The sequence below is a fragment of the Nilaparvata lugens genome, chromosome 3 (genome assembly GCF_014356525.2).
Source record: "Nilaparvata lugens isolate BPH chromosome 3, ASM1435652v1, whole genome shotgun sequence".
NCBI lineage: Eukaryota > Metazoa > Arthropoda > Insecta > Hemiptera > Delphacidae > Nilaparvata > Nilaparvata lugens.
In genome coordinates this window covers 91254188-91278551 of record NC_052506.1, presented here as the reverse complement: position 1 = coordinate 91278551, position 24364 = coordinate 91254188, and the positions used below count along the sequence as shown (strand labels likewise).

Here is a 24364-nt window from a genome sequence, read left to right as displayed (position 1 = left end):
CAAGTAATTATTGTAATGCTTCATTACTTTTTTCTGTTTTGTATAATTGTCCAGTCAAATGGTCGTTTTTCAGGAAACAGCCCGAAAGAATTTTTCGCGACGGTTCTATATGTATTTTGGGGCGGTGAATTCTAATCTGAAATTTGCTGACATTCCAGAGGGCGGCTTCACTCCCAAAACTCCCAAAAAACCCCAAAATTTCAGACTTTTTTCAAGTTTTCCATTTAATCTTGAGAACCTTTAACTTCTCGAGAAAAAGCATTCTCTAAAATATTAAAGATACCGTAATAAAATTTCCAATAAATTGAGTGGTCGCGCAGGACTCTACGATTTTTGATTCTGGAGCTAAGAGTTTTCAAAAAAGGGATATTTTTAAGGGGTTTTCAAAATTATGCAAACCTACCACTTCTACCCTATACAACTAGGATCTTTTTCTAGTAATGACAAAAAGCCACACATCACGTGAATTACCAATATTAATTCTGAGGAGTAGTGGTGGGAGGGGGAATACACCCAAAAATCATGTCCTACAGCCAAAATTCAAATTCTCTTTATAATACCTTTTCATGGCCTTCCCAACAAAAAAGAAACATATTTCGGCTGAAATCATCTTACGAGGGTTATGTTCTATGAGAATCACTCGTTAGATTTCAGTATTTCCTAGTGGGGGCACACATAAGGATACGTCCAGGATCAAAACTTTAAACACTTTAAACACTTTTGACTGAATGATCACATCTCCTCGTACCACAGATCGTTCATATCAGCTCATCAAGGCGGTTGAAAATCATGTATCATCTCTCTTAAATTTGTTAAAAAAATAGAAAATTCCTCCTTTAGTGTATTTTAGCCCATATTTCAATGCATAGAAAAATGACCGATTTCTATATTCAAAACTGTGTATCTCGGTAACTCAAAATGATACTTGGTCTTGATTTGAAGAAAAGAATCTCCTCTTTTATGTGAGGTGAATGATTTTTGTAAAAATATAATAGTGAAGTAAGATACGTTTGATTCAAAAAATCAAGAAATTTGCAATATTTTTCTCATTTTCACAGTCTTGACAGTTTTTCGATATAAACAGTGATGGAAGATCAATTTAAGTCAACTCAGCTTATAGAGCATGAAATTTTCTCTCATTTAAGACCAATCGCAAGTTTCTATCATGTATTGTACATATTTTAGAGACACTTTAATAACAGTAAAATTGCAAGAAAAGTGAGAAAATAAAGATTCAATTCAATTGGCTGTAACTTTTTAACGGTATTGAAAACAGAAGTATAATTCATGGGAGTGAAAAGAGGAGAAAATTTATCACAACCTCGACTACTTTTTGGATTTTTTATCTGAAGTGTTCCACAAGATACGCAACGTTGCATATGCGGAACAGAATTACTTAGGTACTTATTTTTGAATTTAGTAGAGAACTGTGAAAATGGGGGAAATATCACAAATTTCTCGCACATTCAAAGCTGTGTATCTTGTGGAACACTAACTTCAGATAAAAAATCCAAAAAGTAGTCCTGCGCGACCAGTCAATTCATTGGAAATTTTATCATCTTTAATATTTTATAGAGAATGCTTTTTCTCGATAAATTCAAGGTTCTCGAGATTAAATGGTAAACTTAAAAAAATTTTGGGGGTGAATTCGCCCTCTGGCGTGTCAGCAAATTGCAGATTAGAATACAGCGCCACAAAATACAGATAGAACCATCGAAAAAAATTATTTCGGGGCTGTTTTATGAAAAATTACCATTTGACTGGACTATAAGTTGTTATCCTATTATATTAAGCGAGCAATTTCTGTATATCTGTTTATATTTTTCTATTTTTATATCTGGTTATCTGGCTATCTGGTTATATGGTTATTCATGTTCAACGGATCTCGGAAACGGCTCTAAAGATTTTCACGAAATTCGGTTTATGATATCAAAATTCGATTGCACTAGGTCTCATCCCTGAGAAAACTCCCTGAAGGACATGAAAAGGATAATTCATCCTTGGAAAAACAGATGATTATTTCATTGTCCGTCGATAACAGAAGATGTGTGTGCCTGTGTGGGAGATCAGCTATGTAATCAATTAGCTTATCGTATCTCGCGAGAAATCTAGAAATTTTAATTGACTCGATCAAAATACAGTAATATGATTTGTTGTCATTAGATGGTATATATCATAATATTCAAAGTTAATCATTATTTTACAGTTCTAAGTGATTAGTGAGTATTATTTTGTTATTCAATTTGGTGTGTAAGCAATCTAAATTAGAAGTTTCATGTTTTCAAATATTTGGACTGAAAATTTCACTTGAATTCAAGTGTATGAAACATAACCTACTTTTTGGAATATTAAATATTCCAACTATACATTTTAAAATGTATAAATCAAAATTCGGGGAAGAAAAAGTTGTGAGCAGTGCCTGTTAGTCCTTCCCCAATTATTTCAAAGAATTGAGTTCTGTTTATCAATGAATAAATAACGAGCAAAGCTTGGTGCCCCGATATTTGGTATTAATAGATAGAATTTACAAAATGTACTTGTTCAGATGATATCTTTATTCCAAAAACAAACCATTCAAAGATACATTTTTTTTGACTTGTGTTATTTACTCCTGTAATGTTAAAAAGTAAATACTACCAACAACACAACATCAGTGACAACCTGTTCCAATTTATGATAAATATCGGGGCACCGAGCTCCGCTCTGGAGTATCTACAAAAGCATATAAAAATTATTACAAGAGAAGAAATTATAATAAATATTCATAGTTCATACAGGAAGGTTCTATCTAATCACAGTGGATTGAGATTAATTCGCAGAGGAATGCAAAAATTTCTCTCACAAAAGCAATGATAATTTTGTCATCTGTTGATGATGGAAGTGAGTGACCGACAAAATTATGACTCAGCTGTTGAACTTTTGTACCTAATTCAATCAGGTACTTAGTGGCAGTTGTAAAAAAGCTGGTTAAATTTCAATCCTGATTAATTTCACGTGAACCAAATCACAGAAGACCATCCCAAAAAGATAGCTTATCTGATTGGTTCTACTAGAATTAATCAGGATTAAAATGTAACCAGCTTTTTTACAACTGCCACTAAGTACCTGATTGAATCAGGTACAAAAGTTCAACAGCTGAGTCATAATTTTGTCGGTCACTCACTTCCATCATCAACAGATGACAAAATTATCAGCTGTTTTTCCAAGGATGGATAAATTCTTTTAATGTTCTTCAGCGAGTTTCATCAGGGATGAAAACTAGTGCAATCGAATTTTTATATTATTAACCTACTATGTTCTGAATTCCGTAAGAATCGTTAGAGCCGTTTTCGAGATCCGGTGAAATACAAACATCTAAACAGTGATTGCTATAGGATTTAGAATACCTAAACTTGCCGACATTATATATTGTATGAATAAAATCGTTCCAAATTTGTATGTAAAATTGCTATGCAATATTCTTTTGCAATAAAAGAATATCAATTATATTATTATTCAACTTTTTATAAGTAACCTTTAAATTTAAAAAGCAAAGTCTCCCTTACTTATCTTTTAATATCCTATTGAAATTTTTGTCATGTAGTTTTTCCTCATGTAATGTAGTACTTTTTAGTCCTCCTGAACAAGAACGGGTGCACTGCTAGTCTCAAAAATAATATCAAAAAGATACTTTATTTCTATTTTAAAAGAGATAAGAAACGATGGTGTATATTTTTACAATATTATGGAAACAGAAAGAATTCCTCACAAGAACAAAGGTAAATAATGTCCTATGGAAGATTAGAATGTAGAATTAGAAATTGGGGTACTTTGGGGGGGGGATCACACTTGGATTGAGGGGGCATTACACTTGGATTGTGGGGGGCATTACACTTGGATTGGGGGGGGGCATGCGCCATTGCCCTTGGGGGGGCTGGGCACCCCTGGTAGGGTGGGTTAGTTAGAGTATAATAGTCGAGTAGAGTAGAGTAGGGTAGAGTAGTAGAGATAGAGGCTAGGTGAACAGGATATTTGGTTTCAAGAACATCGTAGAAATATAATTACTATTATTGAAAAAAAATGTAGGTGATTATTTTTGGAGATGACAAAATATTTGAGTACTTAACCGTCAACTTTCTAGAATTGATTAATCCCTTTTTCAGGGAAACATATGTTGTTGCAACAGTACTGATGAAACAAAATGGCTCTAATCAAAAATTGGTTATTTTTTGTCAGCTGTTTGAAAAGTAGGCCTAATTTATTAGCTATAGGCATGTTTGTAGACGGGATTTCAATAAACGTTCAAAGCTATGAATATAAATTAATAATTATTAATGTTGGTGAGTCGAACAAAAAATCTCCTAATACATTTTTTGTGGGAAGCAAATCAAACTGTGTGTTGGATATCCAGTCATTACTAATTTGACATAGAAAAATATGAAAAAATACTTTTGGAAAAAAAATTGAAAATACACTTTTCATTGTTGTAAGTTATTTCTGTTCAAATTTCTCACTTGCTAATGATTGTATACGATTTATTGAATTAATTTCTCGATTTAAACAAGTATGGAGTACAAACTAGATCTTCTTACATTGATAATCAGCGTTTTGCTCCTCTATGTCTAAGAACAGCGTTTTGCTCCTCTATAAGTAAGATCATTGTTCCATCAAAATCTATATCAGATTCATCATTCAAAGAATCAAATATTTCATCATCATTCATTTCAGTAATAATACAAATGAGTTTGCAATATTACATAACTATACTAACATAACTATAACTAATTACTATGTATAGTTATTATATATAGTTATTACTATGTATTACTATATATAACATATTAATTTCAACATAAAGAGCAGAAACCCATCACTCTTCCACAGTTTCTAGCATTTTACACACAACATGCGCACAATTGGATCACACCTGCTGATCAGTAAAGAACATTGGAATGATGCCAGGGAAAAGCTGAAGGGGCGATCTCACACAGACACACACACACACACACACACACACACACACACACACACACAACACACACACACACACACACATTTAAATGTTTCCCAAATATTTGAGCGAGTACAGGGGTGCGGGGGGAAAAATTTGGGAGGTTTGGAGGTTTTCCCGTAGCCTCCATTGTAGTATACAACAGATTTGGTAATCAGTTTTTACAGCAATCTTATAGTTTTGGCTGAGAATTTTTCCTATTTGGGAAAACTTTAAATTTCCGATGAAAACTCAATTTCCCGGGTCGTCATTTGAATTTGTTTGAAATTTAGCTATGGCTACAGGCTTATCTCCGAGAGCTGAACAAAAAAGCTTGTAATGAAATTTTTAGTGGGAAACAAATTTAAATGTGTCCCAAATATTTGGGCGAGTACAGTGGTGCCGGGGGGAAAAATTTGGTAGGTCTGGAGGTTTTCCCGTAGCCTCCAGTGTAGTATGCAACAGATTTAGTGTTCAGTTTTTACAGCGATGTTATAGTTATTATTGCTCAGTGAATTCAACACAGACATATAATGAACATGAAGAATATCTCTTCGGAATTCAAGGAATTGGCTTCGTCAGAATTTAAAAAAAAAAAGTTTTCCAGAGCCGAATATGATTATTTCTTAGAATTAGTTCAGAAATTAGCATTGGTAATCGCGAAAGTAGAAACGAGAGCAGTTACTATTAGCCAAATAAGTGATTCTTTAGGGCATCCGAAAATTCACGACTCATTACAGGACATAAGCAAATCCGTTCAGGAAATTAAAAATAAAGACAGGCCTATTACTTACGCAGACATGATACAACTACCGAAAAAGCTACTTCAAGCGATCCCCAGTCCAGTAATCAAGTCAGGAAAATCCTTCCAAAAGAACAGGTAGTCTTAATTATACCCTCAAATTCCACCGGTGATGAGAAACAAGACAGTGAAAAAATAAAAGGAACACTGGAAATTAACATCGCGAGAAAGGATAACATCAAAATAAAAAAGACAGTACCCGTTAGAGGAAGAAGTTTACTCATTGTTCTGGATTCTCTAGAGGACAAAAAGCAAAAATAAATTATTGAAGAATAAAGCTGTAAATAATGATCAAATCAAGATAACTGAGCCAGAAAATAAAAAACCCAGGATAATTGTTTATGATGTTCCATCTGATCTCACTAACAAAGAGGTAACTGAAGAAATATAAAACAAAAATTTTGTCAATTCAGGGATAGAAAAACAAAAATTTGAAGAAGGTTGCAAGCCATCATTCAAATTAGGGCCGAAAAACAAGGATTCCGTGCATTGGGTAGTAGAATGTGAACCCGAAATTAGGAAAGCAATAATTAATAAGAAAAAAATATTTATAGAAATGACATCATGTAGAGTTAATGATTACCAAGCAGTGCAAAGGTGCTATAAATGTCAAGTCCATGGGCACATCACAAAACATTGTAAAAAAGAAGACATCTGTGGTCATTGCTCCATCACAGGACACAACATCAAAACCTGCCCTTCAATCGATAAACCTCCAGTATGTTTTAACTGCAAAAGAGCTGATAAGACCTCAGGCCACAAAGTAAACTATCTAAAGTGTCCCAGCTATGTGAAAGCATTGCAACAATCAATTGATCGAACAAATTATGGAAGTGCTTAAAAAGATTAAGAATAGAATTTCCAGCTCAAAATCATCAAATAAATTCACAGCATCAAATATAAAAATATATATTCAATATTTCCTATCATCCATTAAAAAAACAGAATTAATAAAACAGTCAGCGAAAAGTAGGAAGTCTTTAATTTTCAGCTTTGGTCAATATACAGATTTTAATTTATCATTAGCTCGCTGGAATAAAAATAGTTTACGTATTTCAGAAGGCCTTGCACATTCAATCAAGATGAAAATGCTGAGTCAAGATGAATACAATAGCTCACATATTGTTTATTTACGGAACGTAAATAATAGCTCAATTCGTTTTCATCTTGTTAAAAATTCATTGACATTGATATTAGCGCAAAATGATAACAATAAGGCTCAATTAGGTATCCGTGACCTCTTAGGTAATAGACGAATATGCATTGATAAATAAATACAACATTACGATTGGAATAGATTCTTTTGATATTGACTCCGAATTTTCATGCTTGGACATTCTAAGTTTAGTAATTAAAACTGAAAACCTTGATTATGTATTCTATTACAGAGGAATAAACAATCTAATTTTTTTGGATATACCACATGAAAACGATGGCTCTGAAGATTGTGAAGATTGTCCAAAAGAATACCTACCATATGATTCTATTCTCTATGCTTATTTGAACAGTATGATAGAACTCAGGAACTTTATTCAACAGTATGATGTTCTGAATGTGGATTTATATAGGGGAGTACTATCATCACTGAGTAGTGATATCTCTTCTTCAGCAGCATGTAGGTCAAGAGATAAGGTGAAACGAGATGAACATCAACGACAATCGACTTTAGACTTTCCTGTGGCCGACATCCACTACAAATCGAATGGGCTTCTGTTTTGAAAATGAAGGAAAATACGTACCCTACAATGAAACAACAAAGTCATTCTTAACTAAGGAAAAGTATATTCTAGTCAGTAGAGACACCCAAATCATGCTGAATGCTGAGCTGCTGAAGAATATTCTAAAAGTTGACATCACAAATTGTAAGATGCCAAAAATAACTTGGATGGATGGAGTTCCAGGGTGTGGTAAAACTCACTTTATCCTTCAGCAACATACACCAGGTAAAGATCTCATTTTGTGTCAGACAAGAGCTGGAATAAATGAAATCAGGCAAGAGGTGGATATAATTCACAAAAATAAATATGAAAGAATAATTAAACAGGATTATAGAACAGTTTCATCTTTTATAATAAACGGATCAAAAAAGCTGTACAAACGTGTATTCATAGAGGAAGCAGTATTAATGCATGCAGGTTTCGTGGGATTTGTCTTATCTCTCGCTGATGCTTCTGAGATTATTCTGCTAGGAGATTCAAACCAAATACCCTACATAGAGAGAAGTAAATTAACAGCTGAATGGTCACACATTTCATCTCACACAATGGTCACAATGCTGAATGGTCACATTTCAACAGTAACTAGAAGGTGTCCAATAGACGTCTGCTACATCCTTTCCAGCTACTACCAGGACATTGGTACGAAAAATGAGGTCCTGTTATCCGTCAGACCTCCAATAACAAATGGAGAACTTGGACCACTTGAACCCAACACTCTGATTCTTACATTCACTCAGCTCGAGAAGAAAACAGTGCTAGAAGAGCTGCAATCAAAACTTCACCCTTCAATTGAAGTCCATAAAATTCATGAAGCACAGGGCTTAACTCACAAGAATGTAGTTCTGATAAGGAACAATGAAAAACAACTTGGAATATATAACAGCACACAACATGTAATAGTAGCAATGAGCAGACACACACAAACCTTCAGATATATCACAACAGGGCAAGAAGATTTAGTGCTCACCCTAATTCGAAAACTAAAGGATGTTAGTGGAGAGTTTCTCTTAAGCTGGAATGAAAGAAACATGGAAAGGATTAATGAGAGTTTAATAATGAGTAACAACATCTTATCAAATTTCCTCAGCTTAGAGGATCTTGATTATTTTGAAGAAATAAATGATGAAGTGATCAACAGTCAACAACTTTGTGCAGCATTGAGTTCTTGTGATTTGAGCATCTTCTGTCTCAATATAAGGAGTATCAGAAGAAATTTTGATGAGCTGATGATTCAATTGTGCGACACTTATTTTTCTTTTGATGTTATTATTCTAACCGAATGCTGGATTAGGACTGAATTTGTACTCCAATCCATTCGAGGATATGATGTATTTTCCACCATAAACAACCCATTTCAAAATGATGGTGTATTTGTTTATGTTAAAGATAGTATAAATATACAATGTGTTGAGCTACGGATTAACCAGGCAAATGTCCTACATATTCGGTTGGATGCAGCAGACTTAAAGTGGAACATCTTTGCAATATTCAGATCACCGTCCTTTAATGATATTTCAGATTTCCTGAGTGACTTAGAATTGATCCTGAATGAATTAAGAGGGCAACAAGTCATATGTGCAGGAGACATGAATATTAACACCCTTCAAATTCGTCCACATCATCAATTGAATGACTACTGCGATCTTCTAAGCTAGCATGGGCTCAGACTCTGCATTAAGCAAGCAACCAGAACTACAACAGAGACTGCTGCTTGCATAGATCACATTGCTACCAACACCAGAGATAATCTTTTTCCAATGATTTATGAATCAACAATAACCGACCACTTCACCACAATTCTAGCAACATATTTCGAGAAATAGTGCAAATGAAACTGGTACACATGAAATAAACGAGAAAATAGACATTAATAGCTAGAAGAATTAACTACTGAATGAGGAGTGGATTCATGTTTTAGAAGATAATAATCCAGATACATCTTATGACACCTTCTTATAAACTCTGAGACAACATATACAAAATAATATCAAGCAGCATCGGCGGCAGAAGAAGTACAGACCAATCAAACTATGGATCACCAGAGGTATATTAGCAGCAATAAGAACCAGAAATCTATTCAACAAAAGAAGAAAGGAAGACCCAAACAACATTAACTTCTATCGTTAACTCCCAGAAACTTCTATCGTCGGTATAGGAATACACTTACAGCTTTAATTCATGAAACAAAGGACCAATACTATAGAGAGAAATTGTATGAAGCTGGAAAGGATAATAAAAAAATGTGGAAAGTAATCAAAGATGCTACTGACTCTAAATCAAAAACAAAAATGAAATTGAATGTTATTAAAATAGATGATAGGATTTTCAATCTAAAGGAAAATCCAGAAACTGTGCTCTACCACATGAATAACTTTTTCACAAATGTAGGTGAAGAAATGGCGGAGACAATAATAGATTCCTCGAGAAAACCACTAGACCAAATCATATCCCAATATAAACGAACCTGTTACAAGAACTCTACACTCCATCTACTTTCACCCAGTAACTGAAGATGAGCTTCTTGAAGCTATTAGTAGTTTGCGAAATGACAGTGCTCCAGGACTTGATGGAATCAATAATAGAACATTGAAGTCGATAAAAAATGTAATTGTAAAACCATTAATTCACATATTTAATTTAAGTCTTTCAAAAGGAATTTTCTCAAAAGCTATGGAAGAGACATGTGTTAGACCATTACATAAAGGAGGGGACAAAACAAATGCCACCAATTACATGCCTATTTCACTTATAAGCAATATTTCTAAGATTTTGGAAAAACTGGTAAAGAAGCGTCTTGTGAATTACATGGAAAAAACAACTTACTATCTAGGAATCAATTTGGCTTTCGTGAGGGGAGGAGTACAGAAGATGCGGTATTGGAATTGTCAAATTTTGTCACAGATAAGCTAGAACATAACAAAAAATGTGCAGCAGTGTTCCTGGACCTAGCAAAAGCTTTTGACACTGTTAATCACAGTTTGCTGCTGAAGAAATTAGAAGCCATGGGAATTAGAGGAGTTCCTTCTAGAATGGAAAGTCAAAGTTGAAGAACATCTCAGTTCAGAGGAAACGATGAAGTTTGGGATTTCCCAAGAAACAGTTCTTGGGCCAATTCTGTATTTGGCATATGCAAATGAGCTATGTTCAATTAAGATAAGAGGAAGAGTAATAGCTTTTGCTGATAATACGTGTATACTATTTGAAGGAAACACCTGGGAGGAAGTTTTTAATCTGGCACAGAAAGGATTGATGAAAGTCAATAAATGGTTGAGAGAAAATTTGCTTACAGTAAATGCAACAGAAACGAAATTTTCAGCCTTTTCTCTGACAGAACGTACGAGACCACCGGATTCTTCAATAATCTTGCATCACTGTGGAAGCACCAACAACCCGTGTGATCGCCCTCCAATTCAACAAGTCAATGAAATAAATTATTTAGGAACAATAGTCGACAACAAATTCAAATGGGACAAGCACATTAATCTATCAATTACCCGGATCAGGAATCTTCTCTAAAAATTCTATCAACTCCATAAAATCCTCAATTATGAGACATTAAAAACTGTTCATTTTTCTCTAGTGCAATCAATTTTAAGGTACGTCATAATTATCTGGGGAGCTACGAATTTTATACATGTTGAACCTCTCTATGAACTTCAAAAACGAATACTGAAAATAATAGGCTTCAAGGAGAATCAATTCCCCACGAACATTCTTTTCAAGGACAGTAAAGTACTGAGTGTAAGACAACTCTACATCCAGGCTATCATCACGCGAATGAGGAGAAACAACGAACACATAAGACTGGCAGATCATAACCATCAAACAAGGCAGAGAAACACGCATTCAATACTACCAAGGATGAACACCACATTTGGGCAAAGAAACTACGTATATTTGGGACCAAAAATTTACAATTCAATACCAAGTTACATTAGGGAAGAATTCAATAGACACAGGTTGAAGAAAAGTTTATTTTCCTGGTTGGTTGATATTGGAGTGGAAAATTGTGAAAGTTTAGTTAGACTGTAAATATTGAAACTATTTATTCTTCATTCTTCCCTTCACTGTTTTTCATTTTTCTAAAAATAACCTTTCTTATTATTATCCTCAATAGAACATTAATATTTATCTACTAATTTCATAATTTTGTTTGTATTATGAATTTTTACTAATTTTATTATAAAAAACTTTAATCCCATATCAGTGGATGAAGTTTGTAAATAGTAATTATAACACGCAATAAGCAACTAATTACTTATACCCCAACACATATAATTTATAGTGGGATGTATATTTATTCATTGAAGTAATCATTTATTCATTGATGAAACACCGCTGATTTATGTAGTTGCATTACAATACTATATTATCAATATTCTAATGTTGCATTCAATCTTCATTGTAATTTAATAAGTTTTCATAATATTATGTGGGAATCAAACACACAGGTCGCCATTTGAATTTGGTTGAAATTCAGTTATGGTTATAAACTTATCTCCGGGAGCTGAACAAAAAAGCTTGTGATGAATTTTTTGTGGGAAACAAATTTGAATGTGTCCCAAATATTCGGGCAAGTATAGTGGTTCCGGGAGGAAGAATTTGGAAGGTCTGGAGGTTTTCCCTCAGCCTCCAGTGTAGTATGCAACAGTTTTGGTGTTCAGTTTTCACAGCGATCTTATAGTTTTGGCTGAGAATTTTTTCTATTTCGTAAAACTTTAAATTTTCGATGAAAACTCAATTTCCCGGGTCGCCATTTGAATTTGTTTGAAATTTAGCTATGGCTACAGGCTTATCTACGGGAGCTGAACAAAAAAGCTTGTAATAAAATTTTCAGTGGGGAACAAATTTAAATGTGTCCCAAATACTTGGGCAAGTACAGGGTTGCGGGGGGATATGGAAGGTCTGGAGGTTTTCCCGTAGCCTCCAGTGTAGTATGCAACAGATTTAGTGTTCAGTTTTCACAGCGATCTTATAGTTTTTGTTGAGTATTTTTCGTATTTGGGAAAACTTCAAATTTTCGATGAAAACTCAATTTTCCGGGTCGCCATCTGCATTTGGTTAAAATTCAGCTATAACTATAGGCTTGTTTACGGGAGCTGAACAAAAAAGCTCATATCGAATTTTCTGTGCAAAGCTCATTTCAAAAGTCGAAAAAATTTGGGGTGCACTATGATGACAGGGGGGTGAAATTTTCGTGATTTGGAGGTTTTCCCATAGCCTCCAGTACGTTCCCTAACTGATTTTCAGGTTGGTTGTCCGTGACAATCAGCCGTATTGGCTGTGAATTCTTTGTCTATGCAGCTTTAATATAATAAAGATTTTATGAAGAATTTTGTACTGCGATGGATGATTGTGAGAAAAATATCTTCTAGAATCTAGAATTTAATAAGCACAGTATGAAGAGTTCAACACATCAGATCAAGACTTATGGTCGGATAATCCTGTAATAGTGTGATATTGAGAGGGTAGTATTGTAGTTGTTTTTGTGTATCTTATATTATTTTCCAGGTTTTTGAACTGGAATGAACTTTGATTTTTACTGTATGTTGAACCCTGTGTTTTAGTGTGAGAATATTTGATCATGTTTATTGAATTTGCTAACTTGTTGCTTAGTTGTCGAAATTAAAGCAATTTTCGTGCATTTTTCAAATGCAGTTTCAATTTCTTGTCGAAAAAGCTACTATATTTGGGAATTGTACGACCATTGACCTTTTTGCAGCTTTGGCTTTTCCACTGGAAGTTATGCTTAACGCTCATGGAGGGGCAATAATTTTCAGTGAAAAGGCCACAGTTGGTATTGAGACGCGAACGGAAAATCATGTAACGGTGCGCGAGCCTTGGTCCTCTGAATGGGTCTGTTGCCCATCCAGAGGGACAAATTGAAAAGTTTTTCATTATCAGTACTTTTGTTTTAATTTGTATAGTAATCTAAAATTGATAGAATCCGTAGATGTAAAATTAAGAGGCTAATTGTGTGCGTGAATTTGAGTGGAGTGTAGTGAGTTTCATAACGTCTGAGTTCCTTGAGTTTTGAATTAAGTGGTCTCAAAAGAAAAATTTGAAATTGTTGAAATGGTGAGTGCCAAACTGTTGTTTTTATTTAACTCGAAATTTAGTACATAGAATGACCGAGGCCCAAATTTAAATGCAGCAACTTAGCAGGTTCCCAAAATGTATAGATTAGGAATTGAGTATGATTGTCTTCTTGACCTGAATCGAGTGTTGAATAACTTTGTTCTGTTTGAAAATTTGACATGTTGCCTGACTTCTATTGATTCGTTTTATTCATTTAGAGTTCAATAAACCTGAGGTTGAATTTTATTAGTATTTTTCATTGAAGTTCCTGGCTCGTAGTTGCTAGTTGCTATAATAGGTGACAATTTATGATAATGATGATAATCTGTACATTTGAATGAACGAATCCACTAAAAGCTCCCAACCAACCAAGGATTCAACTAGAAATTTGATAGCATAATTTTGGTAAATATTATAGAAGAGAAGAAACAACCCCCCTCCGTTTACATTGGTGCGCAGCGGTGGTATAGTCTGCAAGAATGACTATCGAACCACATGTATTCTTATATATTTAATATTTTGGAAGATTAATCAAGTCAAAAGACAAAGATATCACCCGGTTACAGAAATGATGTCAGGTGTGGTCTAGGGTTAAAAATACCTCCATCGGTTACAATCCAAATCATAATACTACGTACCATAATGAAATAAATTATAGCATAAGTAGATATACCATGGTATAGGTCCTTTATGTTCCACATTTCAAGCCTGTATTTGTCAACTCAAGCCGATTACTCTTGACTACCGTACTGTCTATTATCACTGTTTTGTATGGGTGAGAATGTAAGAACGGCACAGTATTGATTTATTGATGAGAGATTACCCAAAGATAGTTCACAGTAAGATAGCTTTATAATATTATATTATACCATTATACTAAATATACTATATACTATATAAGATATAGTATATGCTGTTCTTGGAGATTACCAGCGTCACATTGCTTCACGGAAAATAAATACTAGAACTTTAGGCTAGGCTTGAGTTGAGAGTAAAATTTAGAACATAAACGCACTATACCGTACCATGGGATATCTTACGCTGTTTTTTCTCTATGACTGTACCAAAGAAAGCGTATACAATTGTTTTATTCAATGACTGTACTTTCAAAATTACACTACATCTTTACTCACTCAAGGGCGAATCCAGGTTTGGTTTTCGTTTTGACAGACTTGTCATCAATAGTCACATCAAGTTCGAATTTCAATAAGCTGTCCCCGGCACCGACGATCTTGTCCAATTGTTTGGGGGAGAAGTCCTTCGGCTCGCGATATACGACATTGATGTCACGTAGGTTCGTGTAGCAGTGCCGTGTTGCTCTGCCACCCAGGCGGTGGGCTATCTCATCCAACGACTTCCGCAGCACTTCTCCATCACTCTGTCTGCTCGAAAGCCAACGATAAACTGTTAAAAACTTTTCTTTTCTCATATTAGGCTGGCCACTAACTGTAGAACAAGATGTCTGTTCAAAAACCAACAATAAACTGTTAAAAGTAGTTCTTTTCTTATATTGGGCTAACCACCAACGGTAGAACGTTTTTTTTTTTTAATTATAAATTTATTTAAAAAAAAATTACAAGCAACCAACTTATTGCATTAGCATGCATGCATATATATATATATATATATATATATATATATATATATATATATATATATAAACAGAGTGATTCTTATTATGGTAAAATAATTTAATACGTGATAGTAGAGGTAATAATAAGAAAAAAGTTCTTATAAACATATATCCATAAACGCTTCATTAGCGAGCTATATAGGGTGAAAGATTTCGCCCGGAATTCAGTTCCTCTGGTGAAATACACCGATGCTGAATTGTTTGGCGACTAGTTCTTGGAAAACTTATGCTGGATTCTTATGGAAAAATATCTGAAAAATTGAATAAAACTAGTCTGGAAGCTTTAGTGTGAGTAGTTTTTGAGAAAAAAGTTGAAATATGCATAAAATCTAAGTAGAAAAACACAGACTTCTACGTTTGATGCCTAATAACTTTCCTTAATGACCAGTAAACAAATAATTTTTCGCAATAAAAATTGTAGAGAATTTAATTCTGAGAAAAATCATGTAAGCTGTGTGAACTAAATTTGAATAAAAGTTGAATAAAATGTATTATTATGTAGTACATTACACCACAAAAATTTACTGTTTTATGAGGAGAGAGCTAATAACTCATAGGTTATGAGCAATTATTAGCATTTGCTGATTGCAAATAAAATATTCGGTTTTTTATGAAAAGTTTGATTCTTATATGGATGTAACATATCTAAATGACATTTAACTTATACCAAAAGACTGAAGATGATGTTCAAAGTGACCTCCGTTGTTCTGCTTTATCATTTCTATTCCGTTCAAAATCCTTAATCGGAGTTCTTAAATGGTATCAATCGGAGTATTGTATACCAAGGTTTTCAAGTGTCCCCAAAGATAAAAATCCAAAGGATTTAAGTCTAGTGACCTAGCTGGCCATGGTACTGGCCCACCTCGGCCTATCCATTGATTTGGAAAGCTGTGATTCAGGTGTTCACGAACAGCAACACTGAAGTGTGCTGGAGCTCCATTATGCATAAACCAAATGTTTTGGCGCAACTGAAGAGGTACATCTTCAAATAAGATGAATAGCTCCTCTCTCAAAAAGTTTAAGTAGATTATGTCATTAAGCCTAGAGGAAGCTCGAACAGAAGTAGATGATCTCATATGATTCCTGCCCAAATGTTTACTGAAAACTGATGTTGTGGACGATTAGGATTGATGGCATGAGGATTCTCATCTGCCCAAATATGTTGGTTGTGGACGTTAACGATAGCTGTTCTTGTAAAGTGTGCCTTGTCGGCAAATAAAACGGTTGTTAAAAAGTTTGGGTTAACAAGTGTTTCTAAAAACCATCGGCAAATACCAGCACGGGGAATACAGTCTCGTGGCAATTGAGTATGAACTTTCTGGAGGTGGTATGGATGTAATTGTTGCTCTTTCAGTATCCTCCAAATAATAGATAGATTGGCATTAAACTGCACTGACAAAAAACACAGCGCGGTTACAGTAGGCATAACTTAAGTTTGTTGTTTTGTTCAACAGTGAGCTAAAATATTTCTGAAAATAACTTTCAGCTGATAATTTCTTTTGAATATTGTCTTTTTTGAAAGAAAATAAATCAGCTGTCTTGGAACAGCTGTTATTTAAATCCATGTTTTATTTGCAATCAGCTACAATCTATGAGTTATTAGTTCTCTCCTCATAAAACAGCAAATTTTTGTGGTGTAACGTCCTACATAATAATACATTTTATTCAACTTTTATTCAAATTTAGTTCACACAGCTTACATGATTCTTCTCAGAATTGAATTCTCTACAATTTTTATTGCGAAAAATTATTTGTTTACTGGTCATTAAGGAAAGTTATTAGGCATCAAACGTAGAAGTCTGTGTTTTTCTACTTGAATTTTATGCATATTTCAACTTTTTTCTCAATAACTACTCACACTACAGCTTCCAGACTAGTTTTATTCAATTTTTCAGATATTTTTCCATAAGAATCCAGCATAAGTTTTCCAAGAACTAGTCGCCAAACAATTCAGCATCGGTGTATTTCACCAGAGGAACTGAATTCCGGGCGAAATCTTTCACCCTATATAGCTCGCTAATGAAGCGTTTATGGATATATGTTTATAAGAACTTTTTTCTTATTATTACCTCTACTATCACGTATTGCATTATTTTACCATAATTAAGAATCACCCTGTATATATATTGGCAGTCTTCTCGGTTGAGAAAGGAGACACAGTCTCCGAAAATTTCCCCATTTCTAATGTAAGTTTCTAAGTGTTTTCAATCTATTCATATCATGTCTCCTGTTTATATATATATATATATATATATATATATATACTTATTTATATATATATATATATATATATATATATATATATATATGTATATAAATTAAAACATTGCTGTCATAAAAATTACTATGTCTATTATGAATAATTAGGGTAATGAAATGATATTACATGATACACATGACATATTATATTGTTGGGTCATCACATCGAAAGGCTTCAAGCACAATTTTTCGAGGTTAAGTTTTTGTATCAAGTGTTTTTGTTGTTTTTTCAAAGCTCTGTCTGGAGTTGAATCATTGTTCTATCATTATAATTTGTGATTTTACAGTGGTTTATTTATTCAACAATATTTTCCGATTGTTACCATTTAGATGTATAATTCAAAATCCCTCTGGGCGTATTTTTATGCTCTACAGTCTAAGGTCAGGTAGAGCACTCAATCTCATATAGATTTCCAGGTACACCTGACAACAATGCTCCTTGTATTGTGAAAAACACCTAATTTTTAGCTTCAACCATCATCAACAACTACATCGTCCTCTCCTCACATTGATATTTTGCACATTGACATGAGTTCATGAGATTATGTTATATGAGAATCACCCGTTAGATGCACTTCATTTCAGTATTTCCTAGTGGTGAGGTGCGCTTAAGGACACCTCAAGGATCAAAATTTCAAACACTTATAACTTTCGACAAAATGCTCAGATTTTATCGTACTATACTTCATTATTCTTGGCTCGTCAAGGCGGTCCAAAATCATGCACCATAAGTCGCATTCGGTCGAAAAATGGAAAATTTATTGTTGAGTGCATTTATTAAGCCCATATTCCAATATACAAAAATGGCCAATTTCTATATTCAAAGTTGCATGTCTTGTAAAATACTTCTGATAAAATTTCCAAATCTAGTGAGGATATGAAAATTATCCCCCATGATGCATGAATTATGATGCATGATTTTGGACCGCCTTGACGAGCCAAGAATAATGAAGTGTACGATAAAATCTGAGCATTTTGTCGAAAGTTATAAGTGTTTTAAATTTTGATCCTTGAGGTGTCCTTAAGCGCGCCTCACCACTAGGAAATACTAAAATGAAGTGCATCTAAAGGGTGATTCTCATAGAACATAATCACATGAACTTATTTCATTGTGCGAAATATCAATGTGAGAACAATGTAGTTGGTGAGGATGGTTGAAGCTGAAAATTAGGTGTTTTTCACAATACAAGGAGCAATTTTGTCAGTATTACCTGGAAATCTATATGAGATAGAGCACTACCTGACCTCAGATTGTAGAGCAAAAAATACACCCAGAGAGATTTTGAATTATACATCTAAATGGTAACAATCGGAAAATATTGTTGATCAAAAACTAAAATTCATCAAAATTGGTTTTTTCTTCAAATTTCACTCATTTTTGAAAAATCATAACTCAGTACTCATTGGAAAGAGAGAGTTCCAGATGATCTTTTCTGTCCGATTACGAGATTTGGCAGAAAGAGCTGAAAACTGGAAAATGAGCCGAAAATACGAGGTTTTTGGGCCACTCTGTATCTAGCACAAGGAAATTTTGCATGAAAAAATTGGTTCTGGACTTCTCTTATGTACCCAAATAATATATTAAGAAATCAAAACGACAATATAAATTGCAAGCACACCCCCTTTTTTATGTCTATATTGACTGGACTATCATAGTATTGCCATAATACTAGTAAATTATTGCCATAATAAAGGTATTATTTGAGTTATTGTATGGTACTCTCTCTATTGTCTTTCAATTGATGAAAAGTATAATTATTGTATTTTGAAATTGTTTTGATGAAATAAACTTCTATTCTATTCTTAGGCCTATATACTTATATTCTATTTTAACAATTCAGCTCACCTTATTTGAGATACCTCACCAATGGCTGCATTATTTTCAAACTCAAGCTGCCCCACTGAGAAGAAAAATTCCATCACATTACTATACAGAAATAGAGAATCTACAATATTTTATCTAATCAATTGAATTCACTGCACCTAGGCTCCACAGTAACTCAGAGCAACTAAGTCACTAAGGATTTCAGTCATTCGAGCCTCTGAAAATAGTCTTATTCCAAGATTGTTTTCTTTGTTTTTCATGTGAATGGATTGATACCAAGTCGAAATTGATATAGGACTTTGATAGTGGAATTCAATTGAAACTGTCAACACTGGTTGAATGCGAAACGCTGGTGTTATTTATTGAAAAGAGATACTGATAGTTTAAAGTGAATGTCACTATAGAGTATACATGTACATATTTTCAACAAAATTCCTTCTGGGAGCAAACATATCAAGATGAATAAATGAATGGTGTGACAACCAAAAACCATAGAATCTACGTGCAATTCGCAACAAAAAATATGCAGTAAAATTCTCTTAAATCTATCCACCTTCGTTTTCGAGATATATTATCTATTTTTCGATATTTTTGAAAAACGTCAATAACTAGAAACTTAGTCAGAAACTAATTCTAAACATTTGGTTGGAGAGAGGAAGAAATTTGCAATAAGTTTCATATAATTTGTTCTTCTGTTCGATGTTTTTCAATTTTTATGAGTGTTTAAACTGTTTGAAATTTGGCTTTGAGCTTGAAGAATGTACTTCAACTTCTAGCGCTCATAAAAACGTCAAACAAAGCAAGAAATGAAATTAATCTTATTGGAAATTTCTTCCTCTTTTCAACCATATCCATAGAATCAGATTTGACTGATAGTTTTCTGGTTATTGACCTTTTTTTCAAAAATATCGAAGAATCGATTTATATCGAAAACGAAGAATGAAACATGAAAATTTAACTGGAGATTTTTTGTTGCAAATTTCATGTAAAATCGATGGTCTTCGGTTGTTATACCTTTCATGGAACACTCTGTATATAGTATAGTAAGATTCACTTTTAGATAACAGTCAGCGCTCTTAACAAATGACATGAATGTTTCTCACTAAACCAATTCTGACAGTTTGAAGCCTACAAAAATAGAATCTAAAAATCAAACAGTAATATTGTATTACCTTTGGTTTGAAGTTTATACACAGACGAAGATAATATATTAACTTACAAACTTTATTGAATTGCAAATTCCAACTCACGGTAAATCACTTGATTATAATTCTCATCTAGAAACTTTGTTTCGTGAATGTCTAGAAGTTTCAATGTGCCATTGCTGGCTGGTTTCTGGACTAATTCGACACCATCGAAAGTTTCCACCACACGCACCGCAACCAATACCTCCATCACGTTCACTATCATCCAAAAAGTCTGTAAAACAAGTATCACAAAAGAAAATTATTCATAAAAAGAATTTTTCTGAAAAGATCGACTCACCTATGAAGGGAGAAGGTTTCTTCAATGCGTCTTTATCAACTCACTTTCGTTCTTGTCTGTCTGTCAGTCTTGTAACATACAACTTATGAAACACAATTTTTACCACTTCCTGACAACCTAAGTTCAGAGATTTGAAATTTGATGACAATGCATCTCCCCATTAGTTTTGTAAATTGACTTCTTCATTCTTTTGGAGGATAATAGGATATCATTAGAAATACATGAGAAAGAAATTGTAGTTATAATTTCAAATCACAATAATAACAATGCAAATATGATCATTGGATTTATTTATATCCAAGAGACAAGAAATATCAATTTCATGATATTCTATTCTGTATTATTCTGCATACAATAATCACAAAACTCACTCGACTCTGCACATGGGTTGAATTCATGCAATTTTCGCCCATTCCCCAAATAGCAAGACTTTAAACATTCAGAAAGGGCCACAGCCCAACGACAATACAATCTTTCATAATATTCTCATCATAATCATCACTATTGTGATAGTTTTCCATTTTCCAAGCAATTCAATTTTTGTAGTAATTTTTATGATTATGGTCAGTGTTTCAAATTATTACATAAAAATTTATGTAAAACTTGAAGAATCATGTAGGCTAATTGCAACTTCTGAACTAATTTTTGTTAATTATTGCAGAGAGAAATTATTCATACTTGATAAACCATATCTTATTGGATAAAATTATTTTGTACTACGTCTCGAATCAAGGAGGATCCTTGTTTCGAATTGACCTCTATCTACTCTATCTCCGTTGGTAACTTTCAAGTTAGTATAAATACTGTATTTTTTCTCTCTCAAACATTCTTATACTAGATTTTTTGTTATTCGCTAAGTCTTCCTGGAATGAGAATAAGCAAACAAGAAAGCAATATGCCAATCATACCCTTTCTCAATCCCTCTCTGTCTGTCTCTGTCTTTTGATAGAGAGTTAGTGGGAAGAATACTTCGAATATTCTTTCCGAAGAATGGACATTGATATGTTCAAAGCTCGTTTTTTTTCATATTATATACAGCTCAATAATTATTTTCTTAATTTATATTTTGTAAATTCATCTATAATTTTGCTGTATTGTAAGCTATTGTATATAAGTGTATAAGTCAGTATATATTGTAATCTACATAAATAAAGTACTCAATCAATCAATCACCATCCCTTGTGCGCTCTCTATGACTGTCTCTCTATCCCTCCGATCCTCATTCTATCTTTTTCTCCAACACACTCTCTACACCCACTCACTAGCACACCCTCTGACTCTATCACACCCGGTCGTGTGTTAATGGGAAGATATTTTATATCCTTTTTAGAGAATCGAAAATTATTTGTTGAAACACCGCCGATTTATGAAGTTTCATCACATTATTATATTATTGCTATCCTAATTGCATTCAATCTTTATTCTCGTTGATTAATTATTTATACTTTGTAAAATTCGTTTAATAACTAGCATTATCGTCATTTAATGTAAATTCGTGTATAAGCCAGTAAATATTGTAACATACATAAGAATAAAGAAATCTAATCTCTGTTATTCATTTTCAAACAAACATTCTTGTGATTGTACTCAATTGGTTTTGGAGAATAAACAATGAATTTCTCTCTTCCGTCTCACGGGCGGCTGTAGAAGCAACATTCTACTGTATTCAGGCCAGTCCATGAACCTACAACATTGGGCCATATGAATAAAGTTGAGCATTTGCTTATACTTCTAAAATATGGAGCATTTGCTTCATTTTCTATGAATAAACGTGAGAAAAACCTTTTGCTCATGCTCATCAAAAAAATAGTTTGAGCATTTGCTCAAGAGTAAAAACTTATAGGCTACTCAAAACTGTATGAATAAACTAGAGCATTTGCTCAACTTTTGAAGCAAATGCTTCAAAACAGGTGAGTCTAGTATAGAGCAGCTTATCACCTTTTGCTCATAGTAAAATGGCTCAACTAATTCGTATGAGGAAGAGGAAACTATACCAGATACGATCACAACCAATAGTTGAGAACTATGAAACTCTTTTTAGATTCAACCATGATATATATCACCATTATCCCTACAAAAAAATAAATACAAAAGATAGCCATCACAAATTAGGAAATGGGCATTTAAGAAGATGAGAGTGTAGACGATTATAAGAAGGCTATTGATATTATAAGAATATGCTGAAGATTATTATAGAGATGACATTTTTTAACGCTATTATTTCAAAATTCTAAACTCAACTAACCCAAGTCCTAAAACTCTATTCATAAATAGAAAACAGAGCAGACGACGCAAACACAAGCGGTGCCCTCTGCTTGCATATTTAGCGCTTCCGTGAGCTATAAAAACAAAATAAGGCTACAAAAGCGAATCAGCTGATGAAAAATCTTTAAAATACGTGAGCATTTGCTCCAGAGTTCAGGAGCATAAGGTAAGAGTATAAGGTAAAGCTTATTCATATAAAAATGAGCAAATGCTTTTGCTTCTACCTTTTGCTCATGAGCAAAACCTTATGCTCTATGCTCTTGCTCATGAGCATTTGCTCTGGTTTTATTCATATGGGCCAATGTCTTGCTACCGAAAATTGCTCTGTAGTGGGATTCACTTTAAACTGTCAGCATTAGTTGAAAAGGGAACAGCATTAATGCTATTCAGAAGTATGTTGACACACAACCGAGCTACTCCATGGTGGCATTCATCTAATACTGTCAGCATTAATTGAACGGGAACAGCATTGGTATCATTCACGATATATGCTGACACTCAACCAATCTGCTCTATGGTGAGATTCACTCTAAAATGTCAGCATCAGTTGAACGTGAGGAGCTTTGAAGTTATTCACAAGGTACGCTGACACACAACCAAGCTGCTTTACAGTGAGACACTGTCAGCATTAGTTCAAGGTGAAACATTGATAAGGAATTCATAAGGAATGCTGACTGTTGAAAGTCAACCACACTATAGAGTAGTACCTGGCTCGGTCAGCATTGACTGGATGGGGAGCATTGATGTTATCCATAAGTAATGCTGACAGTTAAAAGTGAATCTATACAGTTGAAGTGTCTAGCTCTCAAAACGTTCCAGCAGGGCTAGGAACATTTTCAGGCCAGTCCCTGAACCTACAACACGGAAGCCTGTAACTGTGAATAGAGTCTTCATTGGGGGTGAGTTCTTTTATGAAAGACTGACTAATTTCCTATTTCTCTCCATCTGGAGTAGTTCAAACTTTGATATGAAGAAAGGAAGGAACTTTTTTTGAATGAGCTCTGCATTTATTAATACTTCCCCTTGGGGAAAGGACCTATTCTTGTCAAAACTGGGTAAAAGAAAAAGAGAGAATGATGAGTTAGTGAGTGCTCTCACTCTTTTCGGACATGTAGAACTGGCAACATTGGGAGACTGCATTCCATCGTGCTAATATATAGTCTGGTGTTTATATACTCAATATACATGTATTCTCTTTGGTGGTAGAGTCTGATTCCCGACGTTTCAAATGCCCAAATTGGCCCTTGAAATTTGGTACAGATTATCTCTCAAGTACCATTTTTTCAAGTTACCTTATTTTCTAAATGATTAGAAGAGATTTAGAAAACTT

The 24364-nt window shown here is 33.8% G+C and overlaps 1 protein-coding gene across 1 annotated transcript in view; it reads right to left on the bottom strand.

Annotated features, from left to right (window-relative positions):
• The window catches only part of LOC120350636, a 203537-nt gene that overhangs the window by 149999 nt on the left and 29174 nt on the right, over positions 1-24364 (bottom strand). The window contains exons 9-11 of the mRNA XM_039425033.1: positions 20535-20703; positions 19306-19360; positions 14701-14949 (exon numbers count right to left, since the gene is read on the bottom strand). Of these exons, the coding sequence (XP_039280967.1) occupies positions 14701-14949; positions 19306-19360; positions 20535-20703 (473 nt within the window). The remainder of the gene's footprint in view (positions 1-14700; positions 14950-19305; positions 19361-20534; positions 20704-24364) is intronic.